General features: G+C 39.4%; 1 protein-coding gene across 2 annotated transcripts in view; it reads left to right on the top strand.

Moving 5' to 3' along the window:
• Positions 1-22,792, top strand: part of B4GALT6 (beta-1,4-galactosyltransferase 6) — a 58,098-nt gene that overhangs the window by 23,113 nt on the left and 12,193 nt on the right. For both annotated transcript variants that reach the window (XM_045527602.1, XM_045527601.1), the window contains exons 3-5: positions 3,196-3,309; positions 15,086-15,210; positions 19,702-19,818. In XM_045527602.1, coding sequence (XP_045383558.1) covers positions 3,196-3,309; positions 15,086-15,210; positions 19,702-19,818 — 356 coding nt within the window. The remainder of the gene's footprint in view (positions 1-3,195; positions 3,310-15,085; positions 15,211-19,701; positions 19,819-22,792) is intronic.

Genomic DNA, 22,792 nt, shown 5'->3' with positions numbered 1-22,792 from the left:
ATAGCACACCCCAATTTTACCTACCCTTACTGCCCAGTATAATTACATCATGATTTAAACTCAAATCAGTATTGTTTATGTTGTGAAGAGTACGTAAATAATGGTTGGTTGGTTGGTTTTCCTGAGTCAAGTAGTCATTGTCATAATTGTTTTGTGGATCTTTTTATTTTTATTAATGTTACTTGTTAACTCTTTTTTCCCCTTTTGCTGAGCCTTCCACATATTTATCATTGATTTTTTTCCTGAGCCCTTTAAGCACATAAATTGAGGGGCTTTGAAATTTCCATGTCTTCTGTCTTCCAGTGTTGCTTTTGAGAAATCTGATGGCCATTCTGATTGCAGTTGCTGTACCTGGACCAGTTTTTTCTTTCTGGAGACTTGTAGGCTGTTTTTTGTATTGTGATATTTTACAAAAAGCATTTGGAGCTTTGTTTTTCTTCTCTTGCTCGGTACATTTGGGCCTGTCATTATGGAAACTCTTATCTTTCAGTTCTACAAAATATTGCTCTATTATTTCTTTGATCATTTGTCTTCCTGCTATTCCTTTCTTTTTGGAAATCCTGTTGTTTGGATTTTGTGACTCCTGAAAGAACCTTCTAATTTTATTATCTTTTCTGTTTTCTAGTTCTTTTCTTTCTACCTTCTGGGAGATTGCTTTGACTTATATCTTTTGCTTTCTTAAATTTTGACAAACTTATTTTTATAATTTTTTAAAAGTTTTTTTTTGTTTTTGATTTTTTTTCTTTTCTTACTATATCCCCTGTAATCAGAATGCCTTATCTTCCTTTTAAATGAAAAAAACCCAGTATGTTATGTTATTATTAAGCAGCAAAATCTATTTGTTTATTGAAGATAAATAAACAACTCCAAGGTGTAAAATCAATGAGTTTGACCAAAAGCTGTCACAAAACTCATATAATAATAGTAATCTTAACCATTTCTGGTGGGAGTGACAGCAACCTAATTTATGCTTGGAGCACTCACTCCTGCCACTAGCAAAGGAGTCTCTGTAAAAGGAGAAACCTTTCCTTTAAACTATGACTTGGAAAAAATTAATTTAAAAAATTGCATCCCTTGCTGTACATGTAAAAAAATTAAAATATAACTTGAAATTTGGTATATATCTAGACATATTTTTAAAAAGTATCTTGAAAAAAGAATCAGAACTTTATAGGATTTCCTTACACTCGACTTTTTTTTTTTTTTAGACTAGTCAAGTGCAGTAGTGAGCAGGGGGAAAGTAGTAGAACAAGGAGTTCAATCTGTAACTGGCTGTGAACAGTCAACTGAGATAACTCACTACCTTTGGACCAGCCTACACTTACTTTTGTTTAGTATCTTTAAATCTTCCAGATACATATGGGTGAGACGTAGAGCCTGGGCTGCTAGAGGACTTTCTGTGAACTTAGTCTATTGCTGGGCATGCAAAACAATTAGTGTCCACTGAATCCCCTCCCATGCCCTGTGCGTGAAGGATATTCCTTGTCAGATGCTTTCCAGGGCTCCTCCAGAGAGAGGCGTTGGGGAGGATTCTCTCACTGGGGCTTTCCCACTTCCTGGTGGAATAGGCCTTAGCAGTTGTACCATCATCAGTCTTTGTTTATCATGTTGGGGTTTTCTGGCAATACAATTACCTCAACACCTTACTCATGCCCTGTAAAATTCACAACTGGGGTTTCCATGCAGTCCTTTGGAATTGGACCTTGTCATTGTCACTTTTGTCTCTTCCTCGATACCAACCAGGCCTGGAGTCCCTCCCCTCCGCCCACACAACCTCTACTCAGCAGCCTTGGCAGGGCCCTCTTCCATTAGCCGGGTTTGGAGGTGGGGTGCGTCTCTCTGTCCTGAAGGATTATCCTGGCTCCCAGGCCTCATCCCCATCAACTCCATTTTGATAATGAGTGAATATTGATGTTAGGTAAAGGTGTGCAGGTGAGGTGCTTAGTTTTCTTTGGCTCTTCTCACATACTTCATATCCAGTTTGCAGGATTGTGCCATTTTTCCATGTGTCAGAGGCTTTAGCTTTTACAGTCTCTCTCACTGGAGCAGATTACTGAGGATAGAAAGAATATCTTCACATTTTCCTAAAGTGTCTGCTAGAATTTCATTTTCTGTGATACATGGTTTGTGATTCAGGAGACAGACAGTAGTTTAATTAGCTGTTTCCACCTCTTGTTTCTGACTGCGTGTTGATTTCGTTCTCTTAGGCCAGCTTCTGCTGCAAAGCAGGAAACCTGCATGTCATAGTTCCCAGATTTGCATCTCAGAACTTCGCCCTAGAAAGGGACTGAAATGTAATCTCTCCGGTTCCATGTTCAAAAATCCTAAGCCTGAGACTGTCTCATGGGTCAGATGCTCATCTCTAAACCAATCACTAATGGCTATAGTTACTGAATATTTATATGGGCCGCGGATTGTTCCAAGCACTTTATACATTTTATCTTATTGAAATCTGGAAATGACAATATGATGTAGGCATAGATGAGAAGCAATGCTGTGCCCTGCCCTGTATCACACAGCTAGTAAGTGCAGGAGCAAGGATTTGCAGTCAGGCATTTGACTTTGGTGCTCTAAACCACTGCCCTATATGTTATAGCTTGCTGACCCTAAAGATAATGGCCCTAATGTAATAATAGCTCCACGGCTCCCCAGGGGCTGCAGCCCATGGGCTGGGAGTGACTAATTTAAATGTTTAGAATGGGCTGTGTGACAGAAATAAGTCGAGTGGGTAAATCTCAGTTTCTTAAGTGTGAGGTGGTGAGAAAACATTACTCCCACCCCTCTGCTCTGTGGATACTAGTGGCAGTCATGTGGCTCCGTGATGGTTAGGAACACCCTTGGCTGTGTGATAGGGGAGAGGATTCCCTGTTGTACTTTCACACTCCTTTTAGATCTGGCTCAGCCAGGGAAGGGATGGGAGCAGGTGTTCTCATACTGCTGCAAATGGGACTGCTATGTTTGCATGCAAGGACAGGGGCCTGCTGCTCTCTAGACTTTAGACTTCTCTTGGGAAATCATGCTGTGAGGTCCATTCCAGCAGAGGTTTGCTTTTCTCTAGTTCTTTATAAATAATTGCTTTTAAGGACTTCTATAGATTGCATATTACAGTTTTCTCACAGTGACACTGACATATTTCATACTAGGGGCAAAGCAAAAGGCAGCTTTTTGGTTGTAACTTTTTTCTCTCTCTCCAAGATTATCCTGAAGGCAATAATTCAAGTGATTACCTTGTTCAAACGACGACGTATCTTCCGGAAAACTTCACATATTCACCATACCTCCCCTGCCCAGAAAAGCTGCCTTACATGCGTAAGTGTGGTCTAATTTTGACTTAACTGTTTACTTGTGTTATAATAAAATCATAAAAACCACATGATTTGAGTACATCAGGATCAGATCATTACTCTGGGTATAAATGCTTATATTATGCAGTATGTTATTTGAATTTTTTTTTTTTTTTTGCAAAGCACTTCTTGTAGGGGAATGATTGAAAAGCTGAAGAAAAATACAAAAGAGAAAATGACAAATACCTGTATTTTTCCCACTAGGATTTAAAAATTCATTCTTTGGCTTTCTTCCAAATTCTCTTAAAACAGTGTTTAGGAGAGTAATTAATATGTTGTCTCCTTTTGAATATATTAGAACCTTACAGAGTAAGCCCAAGTCCTTTTTTTTTTTTTTTTTTTTTTTTTAATTTTCAGCTCATCATGGGGTTACATAAGTTCAGGTCATATACATTGTCCATGTCCCGCCCATCCCCCCGAGTCAGAGTCCCAGGCGCGTCCGTGCTCATTCTCCAGAGAGTGCGCCTGGCACTCATCATATAGTCATACCTCCATCCCCCCCCCACCTCCCCGGGTCTGCACCTTCAAGCATGACCATTCCCCAGAGGGTGTGCAACGCACTTGTCATGTAGGCATACACCCCCAAAGTCCTTTTTGACCACCATGCCCTTCCTCAGAAGTAACCTCACTTCTGTCATGAGTTTGCTGTGTATTCTTACAGGTTACAAAAATTATTTTTTACACAGATAGACACAGATATTGCTACAAAGGTTCTAATAATTTATGTAAATGGTCTTGTAAATTGCATTTTATTTTGTGACTTGATTTTTTTACTTAATTTTTTTGAGAACTATCTATGTTGTTACCTATAGATCTAATTTATTTTCCCTGTTATTGCACAGTATTTCTTTGTATAAGTATATAACATTTCGTTTACCTCTTTCCTTGCTGATGGACATTTAGGTCGTTTCTACTTTTTTTGCTCTCACAAAATAGCAACATTTTTTTCTTTTTTGCTATAAAGAGCCACATAGTACAGACCATCTTGTTGCATATATGCATGTATACTTGAGGGTTGATGCCTAGTGGTGGAATTGCTGGGTAGATTGGCTCAGTTTTTCCAGATTTTCTTGAATTGCTCTCTAAATTTACATCCCTGACAGCAAAGCATGAACGTACCACTTTGATATTGATGTACATTTTGATTTTTGCTACTCTGATAACTTAATAAATGGTATCTCATTGGTTGAATTTTCACATTCTGGCCAGGCGCAGTGGCTCACGCCTGTAATCCTAGCACTCTGGTGGCTGAGGCGGAGGATTGCTTCAGCTCAGGAATTCAAGATGAGCCTGAGCAAGAGCGAGACCCTGTTTCTACTAAAGATAGAAAAAAAATTAGCCGGGCAACTAAAAATAGAAAAATTAGCCAGGTGTGGTGGCATGCACCTGTAGTATCAGCTACTTGGGAGGCTGAAGCAGGAGGATCACTTGGGCCCAGGAGTTTGAGGTTGCTGTGAGCTAGGCTGACGCCACGGCACTCACTCTAGCCCGGGCAACAGAGCAAGACTCTGTCTCAAAAAAAAAAAAAAAAACGCTAAACAATTTTCACCTTCCTCATTACTAGTGGGTTTAAGTAATTTCTCATATGTTAGTATTTTTAAATTTTCTCTCCTGTGACTTGCTCTGTCATGGCTTTTATCAGTTCCTTGTGGGATGTTAGGTGTTTGTATTGACCTGTAGGAATCCTTTATATTCTGGCAGTGACCTGTTGTCTGCTGTGTGTGTTGTAAGTATCTTTTCACAGTCCTCGGCCTGTCTTTTTATTTTGTTTATGGAGTCTTTTATTTTACAGAAGTTAAAAATTGTAATATTTTTCAGTCATATCAATCAATTCATTTAAGTTTTTTGCTTTTTTTGTCTTAAGATTTTCTTGCCCCAAGGCCATACAAATACTTTTATTTCCTTCTAATAATTTTACTATTTTGTTTTTAATTTTTGTGCATAATATGTGATAGTGATCAAACTATCGTACTTTAAACATGTGATTTTTAAAATTTATAAAGATGATACATTATCATTATTTTTACAAAACCACTATACTGTACTCCCAGGTCTGAGAAGCCACCACGGCTATTATTTGGAATTTTTTTCTTTGTATGTCCTCCCTGCCCCCACCCCATGATTTAAACGTACTCTGTACATATACGTTTGTATCTTGATTTTTATACAATTAAAGATTTAAATAAACATTTTTAAATTGCTTGTGTATCCCTGTGTTCTAATGTCTTTAGTATCTAAATATGTTTTCTATGTCTTTACATGGCTTTTTATTGAGGATATTAGCCTTTGCCTATCATATGTGTAGGATTTTTTCAGTTTATTGTTGATAGATACTATATATTTATAATAAAAAGAAAGATTGACTTTTCAATGTTATGTAAGGCCATGGCTTTCAAACTTGAGGGTATATCAGGATCACCTGGATGGTCCCATAAAACACAGATTTCTGGCCTCACCCTCAGAGTTTCATATTCAGTAGCTCTGGAGTAGGCCTGAGAGTCGTCATTTCTGACAAGTTCTTTGAGGTGATGCTAATGCTGATGATTCTGGGGCCACACTTTGAGACTCACTGAGAGTGTGGGTCTCATCCCCGGCTGTACAACAGAAGCACCTGGGAAGCATTTATAATTCTTGGGTCCAACCCCTAAGTTCTGACTTGATTGGTTTCACCTGGGCCTGGGCAGCGACATGTAAAACAAATTCTCAGGTGATTCTTATCTTGGTATCTCCTTGCTGTTCCATAATAGAGAATGAAGCTCAATGGTTTTTGTGGCTCTTTGTCCTTACTTTGTTATTGCAGCCTTGTTCTCCTAAAAATGAATATTTTTGTCTGTGTAATCCCGAAACCACTGGATAATGTTCTGTTGAAATATTGATTACCGTAATTTCATCTTCATAATGTTTATATTCAAGGGTTTATAGTTTTAGGAAATCTTTCTGTTCTTGGTTTAGTTGCCATTTTCTTAATGAGTGCTTTAGGGGTATTAATTAGACTCTGTTTGAAAGCGTCTTACTGCCAGGGCCTCGTGCTGGCACTCCTCTCCTCCAGTCCCATAGCTCATCGCACGTAACCTCTGCCGTGTGTGGCCGCTGCACAGGGGTCTTGGGGCTACTGTTCCTTCTCTCTGCTTCCCTCAGTCTTGCATTCTTTTAAAAGAGAGGATCACATGGGTGTGGCCAGGCATCTTTTCACAGCAGGACCCTGTATCATCTGCCAGCTTAGGGTCCAGCTCCAATCTTGTGTCCAGTGAGTGGTGCCCAGAGTGCAGGGTTATTTGGTAGAAAATATGACCACATCAGATAATGCTTTAGAAAGGAGCCGTGGGTGCAGCCAACATAACAAGGCTTCTGCCAAGAGGGCCTTGCGTGAGCTGCCCAGCTGAGCCCCTTCACTCGTCATGCGACCTCTGCAAAGTGGAACCTCAGTTTACCTATCTGTAAAACCTGCAGTTATCTATCATATCACCTTCATTCACAGTGTTGTGAGAATAGGATGGAGCACAACACTTGAAGCCTGATAGGTGTTAATTTGATTCTCCCTTTCCTTCTTCCTGCTTCCTTGAATGATGGAGCCAGACTTTACAATGATTAAGGGAAAGAGAAACCTAGGAGAAATGGGTGGAGTTAAGAAGTTTTTTCTTAGCTATGCATCCTGAATTTTTTTTAATTAACAGGATATTTCCCATTGATGACAGAGAACAATATAATAAAATACCTAAGTGTAACATCTTATTATATCACACAAAATAATTGAATATAATACTTCCCCAAATAATAGTTAGGAGGGATCTGTGTAAGAATAAGACCTACTGGGCTGAACACCATTCAGGTGTGAGTAATATTTATTTATAATCACCAAAAGTGAAGTCATGGCTTAAAATTGGTGTTTGGTTATCTAGCTGTAAATCCTTTTTGAGTTTTCCCTGGTGTAACAATGGAACCACTGGCACGAGATTTCCATAAAGTGTGAATTTTTCAAATTGAAATTCAGATAAAATGCATTTCATGAATTTCAGTAATGTTTCATCTTCAGTAGTGGTCAAATGACACTATAAAATCTATTTTGATGTGTATTATTTATATGAAGAGTATGAGTGAATATTTCTTTGTTATTGTTAGTATTTATAGATTCTCCATAGGGCAAACTCATTTTCAGCTTTGTTGTATTTATGTAAGATTCTTTGCGCTAACAAAGTAAAATAGAAGTTTCACCTTATCTAGAGCTAAAAAATAATAAGTGCTTAGCATGGATGTTTTGATTTTGATTTTTCTGGGTGAGGCAAATATGGAAAATGTCAGTTGTGTACTCTGCATTAAAATGAAAATAGACTTCACCTTTAGTTTTCCTATCTTTTAATTCTTATTCAAATAGAATACGTCTGCAGTGACCTTTGTATATTCTGTCTTTACTATTTGTGGAATAGTTTCCTGTATGGTTTAACCCTGGTAGTTTCTATAGTTGCTAACCTTATGAATATAACAAAAGCTACAAGGACTTTTTGAGATGGATTTAAGTAATTCACATGAAAATCAGCAAGGAGGGAAAAGATAAGCAAATAGACTTCAGAAAAGCTCAAATAATGGTTAATATACCAAACCGTCATGCATATGTTTATTAAAAAAAGAGCCATGGGAGCCATTTTGGAGTCAGCAAGCCGTTGTTGCTTGAGTAGCAGCTGTGCAGCGGGCCCTGTGTCATAGGGGCAGGCAGGGGGGTCCTTGTGTCATAGGGGCAGGCAGGGGGGGCCCTGTGTCATAGGGGCAGGCAGGGGGGTCCTTGTGTCATAGGGGCAGGCAGGGGGGCCCTGTGTCACAGGGGCAGGCAGGGGGGGCCCTGTGTCATAGGGGCAGGCAGGGGAGAAGCAAAGCTGAATATGGTCGTGTGTGCACCAGCTAGGAGCAGGGCACACACCCAGAGAAAGGCATGCTGTGAAAGGGATATAAATGTGACAAAACGGAGACAGCAGTTCATTCTGGAAGGAAAAGCAAGAATCAGAGAGAAGGAACATCGGAACTGGGTCTTGAAGATACTTCAGTAGGTAGCTGAGAAAGAACAGCATCAGGGCACAGGAGTTGTGTATTCTGGGAATGGAGAGTGGTCGGCTCCTGCTGAAGAGGGTGTGTAAGTGGGGCGTGTGGGAAGTGAAGCTGGACAGGAAGAGAAGGGTTTCACCGAAAGGACTAAGGGATCTGAGGTCTGCACGGGTTCCATGAATCCCCAGGTGTCCATGAGATGGGCTTTGGAGGGAGCGGAGCCCCTGAACTTGGCTGCAAAGAGTTGGTTTATGAGCCTGTGCACTTTTCTCTCAGGTGAGAGTGTGATTTTCAAAGGGTCTAGGGGCAAAAAAGGGTAAACCCAAAGCAGAAACAAAAAACCCTGCTTTAGGGAAATGGAGAACCATTGAAGGCTTTAGGCAGATGAATGTTGGACTAGGATTGTATAATACTTGAGAAAGATTATTCAGATGAGAAGCTGCAAGATGGGTGAGAATGGGGAAATCTTGGAATAAGGGAGACCGGTGAGGCACTAATTGCATTTGGCCAGAGGAAAAGACAAGAGCAGGAGCCAGGGCTATGGCACTGGAAACAGGCTGAGGCATAAAACAGCTCAGGGGTGTGCTGTTAGCCAGATGCAGCAACCAACTGAGGGATCAGGGTTAATTTCCAGGTTTCTGAAAAAAACCTGGTGACTGTTAACTGAAACAAGCAATGCAGGATAAACCTCACATTTGGGGAATGGGGTAGTTCATGCGTTCAGTTTGAGGATGTGTCATTTGAAGTTCAGTGGAGTCATTTAGGGTCTGAATGTCACAAGAGATCTGGACTGGACATAGGGGCAGGTGAGCGGGAAGACTGCTGAGAGCAGGTCCCAGGATCAGCACTCACACAGGTGAGCCGTGGTCAGTAGAAGAAGGGAAGCAGTCAGGGACCTGGAAGAGTTGAAGGATGGCATCCCAAGGGCCAGTGAGGAGAGCATTGCAAGGAGAGACTGTCAAAGACAACAGGTAGAATGAGGAACTGTGAAAAGGCTGCTGAATTCAGCACGTAGAACTGATGGTGACCACAGCAAGCTCGACTTCAGTAGAGCGGCAGGGTAGTTACAAAGCAAAGTTAGACTGTCCTGAGAACTGAGTCTGAAATGTGTGAAGACCAGTTGGTTAAAAAACAAATGTTTTGTGGGAAAGGGGAGGAGAATAGCGGTAAAGAATCTGCGGAGGACGCTGGGTTAAGGAAGAACTCTTTAGGAAGGAATGGATGAGAGTGTGTCCTAGGCACCATGGAAGAGGAGAGAGGAACAGGCAGCAGAAGGGGCTCTGCAGAGCCAGGTCAGAAAGTGAAAGGGGACTTGCATCCTTGGGTTCAAGAGTGAACCTTGGAGAGCTGGAGGCCAGACCGCAGTTCATTTGGAGTTGAGGTGGAGAAAGGTAAGGGGTTCATGCTGTTATTTCTTCCTTCCAGTTAAAGCAGGAGGCCACTTGCATATCAGGGGGTGGCCAAGAAGGCCTGTGCAGCTTGAAAGGGAGAAGTGAATATTTAAAAAGTTGTTTCAGGGACTGAAAAGTGGAGCTAATCATAAAAGGTGACTGATGGTTAGCGTAGAGAGCGCCCCCACCTGGTCAAAACTCACAAATCCTCTGACACTTAGTTTTGTTGAAAGCTTCCTATGTTTGAGGCAGTATATTAGGTATTGTCACCAAAATGTGATGGGATTAATCTCTGTGCTTATGTGGTTTTCTTCAGTGCTATTTATTGGGTGGAGAATTTGAGCATGGACAATTGTTGCTCCAAGGTTGGGATGGGCGACCCAGGTGTGGCAGGTTGGGAGGTTGGTGGAATAGGGCGTTTGTGAGTGCATGGATGCTGGGATCAGGTGCAGGTCATAGAGCTCTGTTTCTCTAAGTGTGGTTCAGGGATGACCTGTACCAGTATCAGCTGGGATACTTAGCAGACCTCTGAGCCACACCCCAGACCTATAGCAAAAGCCAAATCAAAACGTTCTTGGTTGCAAACCACAGAATATGCTTTATCTGGCTTAAGAGGAAAAGGGATCCATGAAAAGAAACTAAGGATTCCAGAGAAAGCCTGGGTGTCCAGAGAGTCAGGGTCAAAGGTTGAGCAGCCAAAACAGGGCCCAGACCACTTTCTGAGGCATCTACTGCTCCCAGGCCTCCTGCGGGTGCATCTGGTCACATGACTGCTCCTACCTGCTCAACTGGTTTGGAGTGGGTTCTAACTTCTTCCTCTGGGAGGCAGGACTCAATGGTGGGCAGTTCACGCAGCTGAAATGTGTTCAGATAAAGCCAGTGGCCATAACCATGACCCACTGGCAAGGACTAACACAGAAACCTTGATGATGGGGCCAGGTGTGCTTTTGAACAAGCACACCTGATAATTCTTAGGCACACCACCCAAATCAGCAAATCACTACATAAGGAGGCAGACAGGAAAAATGGGGATATAGTAGAGAGGACTTTAAATCTCCATGAGATTGAGGAAGGAAGGGAGGGGTGGGAAGGTGAAAGGGAAGGAGGCTTTAATGAGAGGGAGCAGTGTCAGAGTGCTCACAGACATACTTTAGCACCTGCTGGAGTCAGAGAGTGGAAATACCGGTAGGAGGGAAGTAGGGGTGAGACAAGAGTGGATAGCAGCTTTGCCTTCCTAGTCAATCATTCATTCATCCTGTGTCCAGGCATTGCCCTTGGCATTGGGGATGTGAGACAAACACTCTATCTTAACGTTTAGAATGCTCAGGTTTCGTTGCTTCAAGAATAGTTAAGAAATCATGTGTTAAGTTATAAAATTCTAGAAGTTGAGAAGCTTCAGTAAAGCATTGGAGATAGGCAGTGTCTAATGTTGGCTTCAAAGGGGACAGTAGGTGACCAATGGCTGGATGACTCAAAGCTGTTCAGCCTAGAGCTGTACTCAGGAAACAGCATAGAGGATGGGGGGAGGGAATGTTCCATCTTATCATGAAAATTCTTTTCTGACTTTGAGGAGGAATTCACCCTAAGGACATTTCTAGGAGAAATTCAGATCTTTCTCTGACACTGTCATCAAGAGCTTTGGGCTATGCACATTTAAAACCCTGAGAGTAAAACAGAGACAAAAGCGAAAGTATCCAGAATTAGGCTTTAAATACCAAAAAATAGATATAGGCTCCAAACTAAGTGAAGTAATCACTTAAACTGTTGATGTATTGAGAAAACAACTCTCTGCCTAGGGATATGCCTTAAATTTTACTTGAAATGTAAGAAAAATGCAAATGTAGGTAATTCATGTGTATTGAATATTTTTTTTAAGAATTATATTTTAATAGAAAAAATAATATCCGAAATCATGTCATGTGATACATTGTAACCCGCATGACAGTAAGCCTGTCATTTGGGCCCACGTGTGCCTAACAGACTGTAGGCCCGTTCAGGTCCAGCTTTGCAAAATGGGAGTCATTGTTGCATATCTTGCAAATTCAGCATTAGGAAATTATAGTAAACGTCCTACATAACCACTGGTGCAACTCAGTTATTCTCACACATGCAGAAGCAGTTTGGCACACGAGACTGAGAGGGAGCTTAATGCCACGTGAGTTCCCGGCTTCTCGCCTTGATCCTCTAGGTAACTGATTGCCTCTCCTCCCTCAGGCACTCATTTCTCTGGCTCTTTCCTTTCTAGCACCAGCCTCATGTCAACAGAGTGAAATTCATTATTTGGTAAATTATATAATTTACATTTGTTTGCTGATTGTTATTACATTACTGGGTAAATGGATTTCAGCCAGTATCTTCATTTTCTTGACCTTTAAATCTCTAAATGGGGAAAAGGAAGCACTAGTTCCCAGTTGAAAATCTCAGATTTAGCACAGGCGGGGAGTGAAGATTGGGAGTTCTCTGTGGAGCTCGGTGGATTCTTTCTCTTCACTTGCTTTTGACATCTCAGCAAGTTTAAGAAGTAAAGGGGTCTGGCCTGGCTGATTGCTTAACTTCTTTACGAGTAAAGAAGGCTGTGTCCTCTCCTGACTTCATTTATAGCGGGTGGTTTTTACATGCTTTTATTTATTTGTTTGTTTGTTATCTTTTTTGTAGAGACAGTGTCTTGGTCTGTCACCCAGGCTGGAGTGCAGTGATGCAATCATATAGCTCACTGTGCCCTCGAACTCCAGGACTCAAGTGATCCTCTCACCTCAAGCTTCCAGAGTAGCTGGGACTACAGACACCCACCACCATGGCCCAGCTAATTTTTTTTTTCATATTTTCATAGAGACAGGGTCTCGCTATGTTGCCAGGCTGGTCTTGAACTCCTGGTCTCAAGCCATCCTCCCACCTCGGCCTCCCAAAGTGCTGGGATTACAGGTGTGAGCCACTGTGCCCGGCTCAAATGCTTTTTTGAAGCACTGGAATACTTTCTTGAGTGAAACCTGAAGGGGATACCCATTACATAAAAGAGATGAAAGTGACCATGTTTGGGACCCAGGGTCCTCCGTACCCCAGTCACAGGTTCCCTGAAAGAGGTTCCTTCCACTGAGGACAGTTTGGAAACCACATGCCACTAGTTAATCTGTTGAATGCTTCCTCCTGGGCACTGTTTTCCCTTCCTTTTCCTGTTTACAGGGTCTTCCTAACACCACCACCCTGCCTAGTGGTAATTAGCATTTATTCATCTCTCTCTCTCTCTCTGATCACACTATTCACTGTTCCCAGTGGTGGCAGTGCCTGTCCTAGGTGGGAGGCCTGTTCTCTGCCCTCCACCTGCCCCCAGCACAGTGATGTTGCTGTTACCACCGGTAGGACAACATCATGCCACTGGGTCATCTTTGGCCTTCAGCCAGCAACATAGTAGGATTTCAGAGCAAGGAACAATTAAGCACAAGGGAAAACTGCTAAGGGACTCTGAGGGGAGGCAGTCAGGAGGAAGGTGAATTTAGGATGCCTCAGACATGGGGGACGGTGGCAGACACAAGAAGCCCTCTCTAATGAGGAGAAAGATACAAAGGCTGTCTCTTCATTTGCCAGCGCATGTGCGTTGGAAATGGAAATTAAATTGCAAACGACGCTGGAGAAAACTGCTGACAATAATGATGATTACAGCTGTTGAAGCAATAAAGCTGAAAAAAAGACAAAAAAAATTTGGTTTAACAGTGCATAAAGAATACCAACTTCGGTTACTTATGCGAACTGCTTATTATTTAGCCTAATTACTATCATTTTAGCAATCATGCATACTATTAAATGCATCAGATTTATTTGTGTGAAATTTATTTGATTACAGTGCTAGATTCTGTTTTTGTCAGCTGAGTCATGATAGTCTGTACTTATGTTGACTGATCAGTCTTACATTTGACTTTCCCCTTCTCTGCAAGTTCATAGGTTTCTCTTTCCTTTAAGTGAACCTGACCTTTCTAAGGTTAGCTAGTTTGCATATCTTGTCAGAGGAAAGGGTGGGCGTGTGGTTATAAAAGACCACAGATGTTGTCGGTAGAATGAGCAGACATTAGAAGATTACAGATTTTTTCCTAGCTTACTCTGGGAAACAGGTATTTGCATTTTAAATATTAATATTTCCCTCTAGCATGCCTCAGTGCTGAGTAGAGGCTACGACAGTCCTCCCTGGTTAGGATAAAGTGGGCATGGGGAAGAGAGGCCATTGTGAAGACCTTCTAGAATACAGAATAGCAGGAGGAAGGAGGCTTTCTAGAGAGGAACTGAGTGTTTTTTTGTGTGTGTGAAATTGTGGCCACAAGAGGCTCAGAAGACTTGAAATGGAAAACCTCAACATCTGTTGGTTTGTATTTCATTAATATGAGAGGAGGAGGTCAGAGAAAAGAATTTGGCCCGAGGGCATTCTAGAGCAATTTGTACCTATTTGGAAGTTAACAGGTGACATTAAAACTGCTATAAGATGATCATAGTTTCATTCTCCTGGCATTTTATATGCCATTCTCAGTGACATTGGTTGCTTTGAAGGGAATGCTAGTGATGGCACAGCTGTTTTAATTCTCGGGGGAAGATACTGAGGCTTCCTGACTCTTAGCTTTGTTTTTGACTGTGTTAATGGAAGTGGTTTTCCATTCAAGATTCATTCCTATTTCAAAGTGTGGTGTTCATTAGAAAAGCTATTAGTAAAAACACCTCCAGTAATATGGTATATTTGTTAATTTGGGTAGTGAGTGCCTCCTATTAGACCAGGAACATTTTAGAAGTCCATGGTGTACAACCACCTTCAGAGGCAGGTATCAACTGTCCTCTCTTACAGAGGCAGAAGCTGAGGCACAGAGAGGTTAAATAATTTCCCCTGTAGACAGAAGCTGGGGTTAAAGCTTCCAGTAAGTCTGACTGCTTATTTAATTCTTAAGTACTCTGCCATCGTGTCTCCTATGTTGAAATGAAAAGTAGTTTTAAAATACTTGAATAATTGTTAAATTGCAACGATATGCTAAGTTATAGTGACATGCAAACATTTTCCAAAGGATATTAAAATATTCAGTATATTACTCAACAGCAAAAAGTTAAAAAAAAAGAAATAGATTATCTTTGGCTGATTTGCCAAACATAGTAGAATGACCACATAAATTACCATCAAAAGCAAAAGTAAAGGGGGGTGCTATTAATAAAATGTGGTGATAACAGGAATAAACTGTACTGTCCTGGCAGCTGTGTTATGGTATCATACTACTGAGTGTTGTTTGTCCTTCTAACATCTTTGAGGCAAAAAATATTAAAACCACTTTTTACATTTTTGACTTATAGGGGGATTCCTCAATGTCAATGTAAGTGAAATCAGTTTTGATGAAATTCATCAACTCTTCTCCAAGGATTTAGATATTGAGCCAGGAGGTCACTGGAGGCCTAAGGACTGTAAACCCAGGTGGAAGGTGAGGTAAATTCTTTTCATAAGTAATTTGACTATTACTATGCATTTGAGAAGAAATATGCCTTATTCAAAATAGAGTCAAATGCCTTTAAGTATTGATAAAACTAAGGCATCAACATTTTTGTATTTAATGCATAGCATTTACAGTTCAGATGTGATTTACTAGTGTTATTTTGGAGACTGGACATGCACCTCTGCCTATACAAAATATATGCTCAGGTGTTCAGTCTCTTGGAATTTGGCTTGGAAAACAGATTTTTTTTTTTTTTTGGTTCTGTTTGAACAGAGGCTATGGTTTCTCTGCCTCCCACAGCGTTGCCTCAAGATTAATGACACCTGCGGGCCCACCAGTTTCTGGACCCATAGAGCTCAATGGGAAGATACTGATATCCTGATTTTCAGTTGGATCTAGCATTGGGATTTTTAAGCTCTGTTTCTCAGGGTTTAAGAATTTCTAAAGAGGCTGTTCAGAGGTCACTGCGGGACTTGAAAGGGAGGACTTTGGGCTCTTCATCTGTGTTTCAGAAGGCACAGCACAAGCTTTTTATCTTGTTGTTATGTCAGAATTCTATTTAATAGTTTATTTGAAAAACGGTAAGGGGGTGAGTCTGCCTCTGCTGCTTTAAAAGAATGAAAAGCCATGATTTAGACCAGAGTTGCTGTCAGTACTATGAAATTGGTTAATAAGTGCATATTCATGTAATGTTAAGAAATAGCATTTATGTAACACAAATGAAGACTACAACTGATTAAATAAAATGTTATTTCCTAAAGGATTGTGATGTAACCTTTATCTGAAAATAGTTTTTAATTTCTGTTTTAAAATATTAGTATTCTTCTAGAATATTTATATTTTACTAGAAAAAAATCACTGGTAGGAGGAAGAAGTGTATGCTGTTATACTCATGAAAAAGACCCTCTGACTTCATTGACCTTGAACTTTGTGTTTGGGGATGTGTGTTATTTTATGTGTCCCTAATGCAGAGCATATTGTCTTGTATAAGGTAAGCACGAAACACAGTTTTGTTGAATTGAGTTTATAAGACAAATAATGCCTTTTTGGCCTTGTTACAAATGATTAAATAGGTGGTCAGCGTTGTCATTGCCTTAAACAAGTTGTAAAGCTACTCAAATGGATTCTAGTACCAATTTTAGCAAAAGGTTCTATTTTATAATTGCCTTATGCTATTTCCCGGATCAGATTCATTTACTAGGTGAATCTCTTCATATTTCTTGATTGATCTTCCTCACATTTGTATCTATATAAAATGTGGCCCAATTTATATATATTCCACTTTTTTAAAATGGCCTGGACAAATAATTACTTTTCACCCTTGAGTGATGAGTGTATATGTTGAATCCCAATGGAAGAAATAGCACACTTAGCCAGGAAGGCCGTGAGGTAGCCTGGAGTTTGATGCTCAGATGTATATAGGATATAGGATACAATGTGCCCCTCAGGTGTGCATTGGGTTGCATACTATTAGTAGTAGAGTAATTTGGGGTAGGAAAATTTCAGTATTCTTGTCCTTTTTCCAGTGGATTGTACCTGATGCATTTTAAATTTTATAGTTTTCTTATTTTCTGGGAGACAAAAATGTATCACACTTGTAGTTCCTACTTAAAAATATTAGTAGACTCTAAACTCCACTTGAATCAGTAGATAACATTATTGAAAGGAGTTCCTAGGAACAAACTAATTTGGGGATCTAACTATTAATTAGCTTATTTTATTTACAAACTGTATGATAATCCTACTTTTATTTCAGCTTTTAGCAAACCCTTCTCAATATAGTCTCTAGTTCTGAGTTATGCAACCAAATGTATGAGAGGGATTTTGGAGATTATTCAGACATGAGCTATACTCATAAGTATTATATAATTATAAACTCACTAAATGTTTAATTAAATAAATTCCCCCCTTCCCCTCCCTGCCTGTTTACTAATAATGTTCCCTTTTCATATTGGAACAGAGTCGAGAGAGAGAAAGAAGAAATAACTAGATTTATGTTAACCATGTGCCATTACTTTGATTCTTAATATTTGAACCTCCTTTTCTTTTCTTTTCTTTTTTTTTTGGAGACAGGGTCTGTCACCTGGGCTAGAAGGTTGTGGTGTCATCATAGCTCACTGCAACCTCAAACTCCTGGGATAAAGCAATTGTCCTGCCTCAACCTCCCAAGTAGCTAGGGCATGCGCGCCACCACGCCCAGCTAATTTTTGTATTTTTTGTAGAGACGGGGGTCTTGTTCTTGCTCAGGCTGGTCTCAAACTCCTGGCCTTAAGCAGGAGTTTGCTTAAGGCCTCAGTCTCACAGAGTGCTAGGATTATAGGCATGAGCCACTGCACCTGGCCTCCTTCTCTTTTTAATTAAAAAAAAAAAAATACCAACCAAGTGAATTGATGGCCAATTAATTAGAATTGAGATCTTTCAAAACTAGCGATTTACACAATTCCTAGGTATTCCTGAATGCTGTAGGTTTGAGTGGAAGATTTCGACACAGGTTGGGCACCTTATAGAGGCAAGCTTAAGGAAGGTTGGAAGAGGAATATGGTGATGCTTTTCAGGTAATTAAAAGTGAAGTGTTTACCTGTGACATTGCCTTTCCATTTAGAGTTCAGATGGTAGAGGGCTTGAAAATTTTGGCCTACCATCCAGGCTTAAAAACCAGACAGCTGTTTGATGTTGTTATCTACTTAGGGGCCTGGAGTTCCATTTCTTGTCTAAGGTCCTCAAAGATGGGTCTTAGCTACTTGTTTCAGAACTACCTGGGGTGTTTGCAAAAAATGCAGATGCTTGACTCGGTCCTCGGACATTCTGATTCTGTCGGTGGATGAGGACTTCCGTTGCTTTATCAAGTGATTCCAGTTTGAGAATTGCTCCTATGTGTAGGCACTGGAAATGAGGAAGAGGAAGAGAGAACTAAAAACACTAAAGGAGCATGAGGGCTTTGGTAACTTCTACTTCCTTTAGTCTTAGTCAGTGGCGAATAGCTGTATTCACCTGAAAGTAACTAAGTCCAAAGCCATGTCATTTAGGGACACTGTAGCCAGTGGTATGCTTGAAGTTTGAAAATGGAACAAAAACTTGGTGGGAGAAATTGATGTGGTAAACATTTTTCTTGATGCTTTCCTCATGGTGTGTATTGGAGGAAATAAGCAAGGAAAAAAGGTGCATGAATTCAGTAAGATGAGTGGTTTTAAAGTGGGAACAAACTGAATGGGATAATTTTGCCCAAGCAAGATGGGGTGAGGAGAGATTCAGGAAGATGAAGTGTTGTTTTCTCAGAAGATAAGGAGCAGATGTTCTCTATTTCCTCTGGAGATGTATCGACAGGGGAGTGGCTTAAACAGCAAATTAGGGCAGATAGAAGAAAGAATGTCCTGAAACAAAGGCTATTAAACCTCAAAATAAATGATCATAGAACACTGAGATCTTTTTTTCTAGATATAAATTGTGAACTATTGAGAATGTTGTTCCACAGCCACGAGAAAGAACATGCCAAATGAATTTTTAAGAGATTGTTTAGCTTTATTTTAATAAAAACTTTGCTTTAGGCATATCATTCACAGTCTTTGATAACTGTCTCATTAAAATTTGGACAGTTATTTGCTATTCAAATGTCACTTTAGCTTATTTGAAATTGCCAAGACACTGGTAATTTTTCTTTTATATCATTTTCAGTTTCCTTATAAGACTAAAATGAAACCTTATATGTTCAACTCATGACTTGGCCTAGTTGTATTTAAGTAATATAGACTATCTTTAATATGGACTCTGGAGCCATTTAATAACTTCCTCCTTTAAATATCTATAATTTGCCTTAACTACTTTTACAGTCTATTTATGTTATGTCATAAGCAGCCAACTTGTGGCCAAATGCAAAACCAGGCTAGAAGGTATCACACTAATGCCCTTTACATAGGTCAGCGGTAGGGACATGTACTCACCATCTGACTCCTTTCTCTTTTACTTTTCATAGCAGTTTCTGATCCTGAGAGTAAACCTAGGGGCCTCTGAGCTGGTTTGGCAGTGGGTTGATTTGGGAGTTCCTTGAATATGCCAGCCCATCGCCAGGGAGTCCCCAGCACCCTTGGGAGTAGGAAGGGAGTCTTGGATGTGGGGTTAGTGTTGCTGTGACAGCCTCGTGGTCCTCTCCAATCTACTCTCCATGCTGCCACCAAAGTAGTCCTTGCAGTTGCCAAATCTGATTTATTTCTCTTTTAAACAATTTCCCATGGTGTTCATAAGTTAAAGACCACAATCCTTAAAATAGACTGCAGCGCCCACTTATACCTCCCAGTTTCACAAGACCACAAGCAGCATGAAGGCAAAGGCATGTCTGTGTTTGCTCGCTGTTGTAACTCTGGTGAGAAAATTCAGAACAGCGTGACTTTAAAGCCATCAGATGTTTTCAAGGATCACTTTTCATCTTTACCTCTAGGATTTGCCACTGCATTTATTTACACATGTGACTATTTTGTTTTAAAGGTGGCAGTTCTCATTCCTTTCCGTAATCGCCATGAACATCTTCCAATTTTTTTCTTGCACCTGATTCCGATGCTCCAGAAACAGCGGCTGGAATTTGCCTTTTATGTCATTGAACAGGTAAGGATATTTTTCAAAATAGTCACCAAGTATTCTAGAACTTAAACTCTTAGATATGGTTTGATTAAAAATGTTTGGCTTAAGATTAAGCAGGTAACTCAAATCCTTGTTTTGATAGTTGAATAAAGTTAGATTTTAGATTGAGCTTGTATTTTTTCCCCTTGTAATAATGTAATTTTCTTGTACTAATTGTAATTTGGTCAAGAGGGTTGATCAGCAATTATATTCAACTTTAGTATGATAGGCTTGATATGTTTAAATTAGATTCTAAACATAGGATTGTCAAAGTATGATTTTTTAAAATAACTATAGTTGATTTTACCTTATAGAATTAAATATTACTTCGACTTGTAGTGCTCATTTTTTTGCTTTCATTTGGTTTATGATCTTTGTTTATTTTTGAAAACCTCTGTAAAGTTTCATCTAATTGAGAAACTGGTTATTTTGTTAATTCAGGGTATTTGGGAATATTTAGACTCATGTACTGCCATCTGGACTCATAACTGGTGTACTTTGGAGTACAACTCAAAGTCCTATTCTAGATTATACTGAAGCACCCCAGAATTACCTCATTTATATTCACAGTGTTTAATTTCAATAGAGCATTTTAGTTGATGACCCATGAATTTAAGTACAGAAAGTGAAGGATAAGATTTAAAAAAAAAAAAACAAAAAACACAACAGCAAAGTGTAGGTAATTCTTGATTGCAGATTTCTTTGTACTGTGGGGTAGTTGCTGGCTAGTCCTGAGAATCAATATTGGGTCAACTTCATCAGGTAATCAGAGGCACCTGAATGAGAGCCAGGTAGTAATCCTAAAAAAAATAAAAGTTGTGTAAAATGAACATTTGCTGTCATGTTTTCATAGTTTTTCATTTTCAAAGTCATCTCTCTTGGTAGAGGAATTTTGTTTTTGTTGTAGCCACACGCATGTATTTTGCTAGCCTTACCGAGCCTGACATTTGTAATGGGATACTAGCCTTTCCAGGATATAGACCAGGCTCTGTAGCTGGTAAGCAAATATACATCTAATGAACTGACAGGTCAGGAAAAACAGAGCACTAAACTGTGTTATGCCCAGGATCTCTTTCAAATCTGAGATTCTGTGATTCTTTTAGAAATAGAGATAACCAAGAAGAGAATAGAATTAAAAAATATAGGCAAAGCAAAAAAAAAAAAAAAAAAGTTCATTTGTTTCTGAACAGATATTATCACAGCTGAGTAAATCATAATTCTTCAACATAGTCTGTTCAAATAGAGTTGAAATGACCCTGACTTTTTGTAGTCTGTCTTTGTAAAGTGTAAGGGTAAAGAATCTTTTCTACATTCTTTTTAAGCATGGATAAAGTGATATTTCAGAAACCAAAAATGTGTGGTCACATTACAAGACCGGATCTCCATTGCCAACTTATACCACTCTTAATATTGTCACCTTGTATTTCACATTAAAATTTGTGACACATAGTAGTTTTATATTAACGTATACTGACCTTTCCAGTTGCTTCACGTCATTGCCAGTACTTGGTATGGTCAGTCTTTTTATTTTTAGCCATTTTAGTGGGTTTGTAAGGGATGGTATGTTATAGCAATTTTAATTTTTATTTCTCTGATGACTAAGGATGTTGGTCATTTTCTCATGTACTTATTTGCTATCTGTGTACCTTCTTTGGTGAAGATCTGTTCAGATATTTCGCCAATTTTTTAACTGGGTTGTCTTCTTGTTACTGAGTTGTAAGAATTCTTTTTGTATTGTAGATACAAGTCTCTTGTAAGACATACATTTTGCAAATATTTGCCCTCAGTCTGTGACTTGACTTTTTATTTTCTTGACAGTCTGTTTTGAAAGCAAAAGTTTTTTAATTTTGATGAAGTCCAATTTATTGATTTTTTTTTATAGCTTTTGCTTTTTGTGTTGTATTTGAGAAATTGTTCTCTAAGATTTTCTGTTTTCTTTGATGCGATTAGCTCTTACATTTAGGCTAATCCATTTTAAGTTAATCTCTATATATGATATGAGGTAAGGGTGAAGGTTCATTTCTTGGCCTATGGCTACTTAGTTAAAAAGATCCATCGGCCATTTGTTAAAAAGATTATCTTTTCCCCATTGAATTGCCCTGGCACCTTTGTTGAAAATCAGTTAATGTATGTGTCATATATTTGGGTCTATATCTGGTCTCTCTGTTCTGTTCTATTCAATCTGCTTGTCAGTTTCTCCCAAAAAGCCTGCTAGGGTTTATTTCCTTATTTGTCAATAGATAAATAATAGACAAAGTGACATGGCTTGTATTATTACTGTTATTTGGTAGAAATATTCAGATTTTTATTAAGATGGTTACAGTTTCTCCAGCTCCTGTGGTTTATTCTGGATCTACTTTTTTAAAAAATTTCTCTTAGCTTTTGCCTCTGCTTTTTGTGCCCCATGCATATTATGATGTATATAGTGCATATGTACTTTTTAATGTAATAGTCTATTCTATGAAAATTGACTTTTTTTTTAACCTGATAACCAATCAAAAATTTTAGCTACTTTTATGATAGCAGCAGGTATAGATTTCTAGGTCTGTTTTACCAGTTGCTAGTTTCCTTTTTCAAAATATCAGGTCCCCATAATGTGTTGAGAGATGAGATATCTGTCTCTGTGTTTTCAAAGGCATATTCTCCTGAGAGTTCAGCACCATTGAATTATTTTGTGTATGTGATGAAGAAATCTTTGCAAAGCAACTAAGATCCACATTTTTATTTTCAAACCTCTTGTCTGAATCTCAGCTTTGATCAATATTAATTCAGAACCATGTATTTGATAGTGTGTGGGTTGGAGCTAGAAACATCTTCACCACATATGAAGTAGAAGAGTAATTTTTCTGCTGGACGGGTGCCCAGGAGAAATGCTAAGTAATTGAAGAGCAGCTCAAAGATCCTGCTTAAATAGCGAAGATGGAGCATGGGTTTACCTCTTCTTTCCAAACTCCTAAAA

Source organism: Lemur catta, chromosome 16, assembly GCF_020740605.2.
Source record: "Lemur catta isolate mLemCat1 chromosome 16, mLemCat1.pri, whole genome shotgun sequence".
Lineage (NCBI taxonomy): Eukaryota > Metazoa > Chordata > Mammalia > Primates > Lemuridae > Lemur > Lemur catta.
Note: the sequence above shows the minus strand (reverse complement) of the source record. Positions and strands in the feature narration are given on the sequence as shown.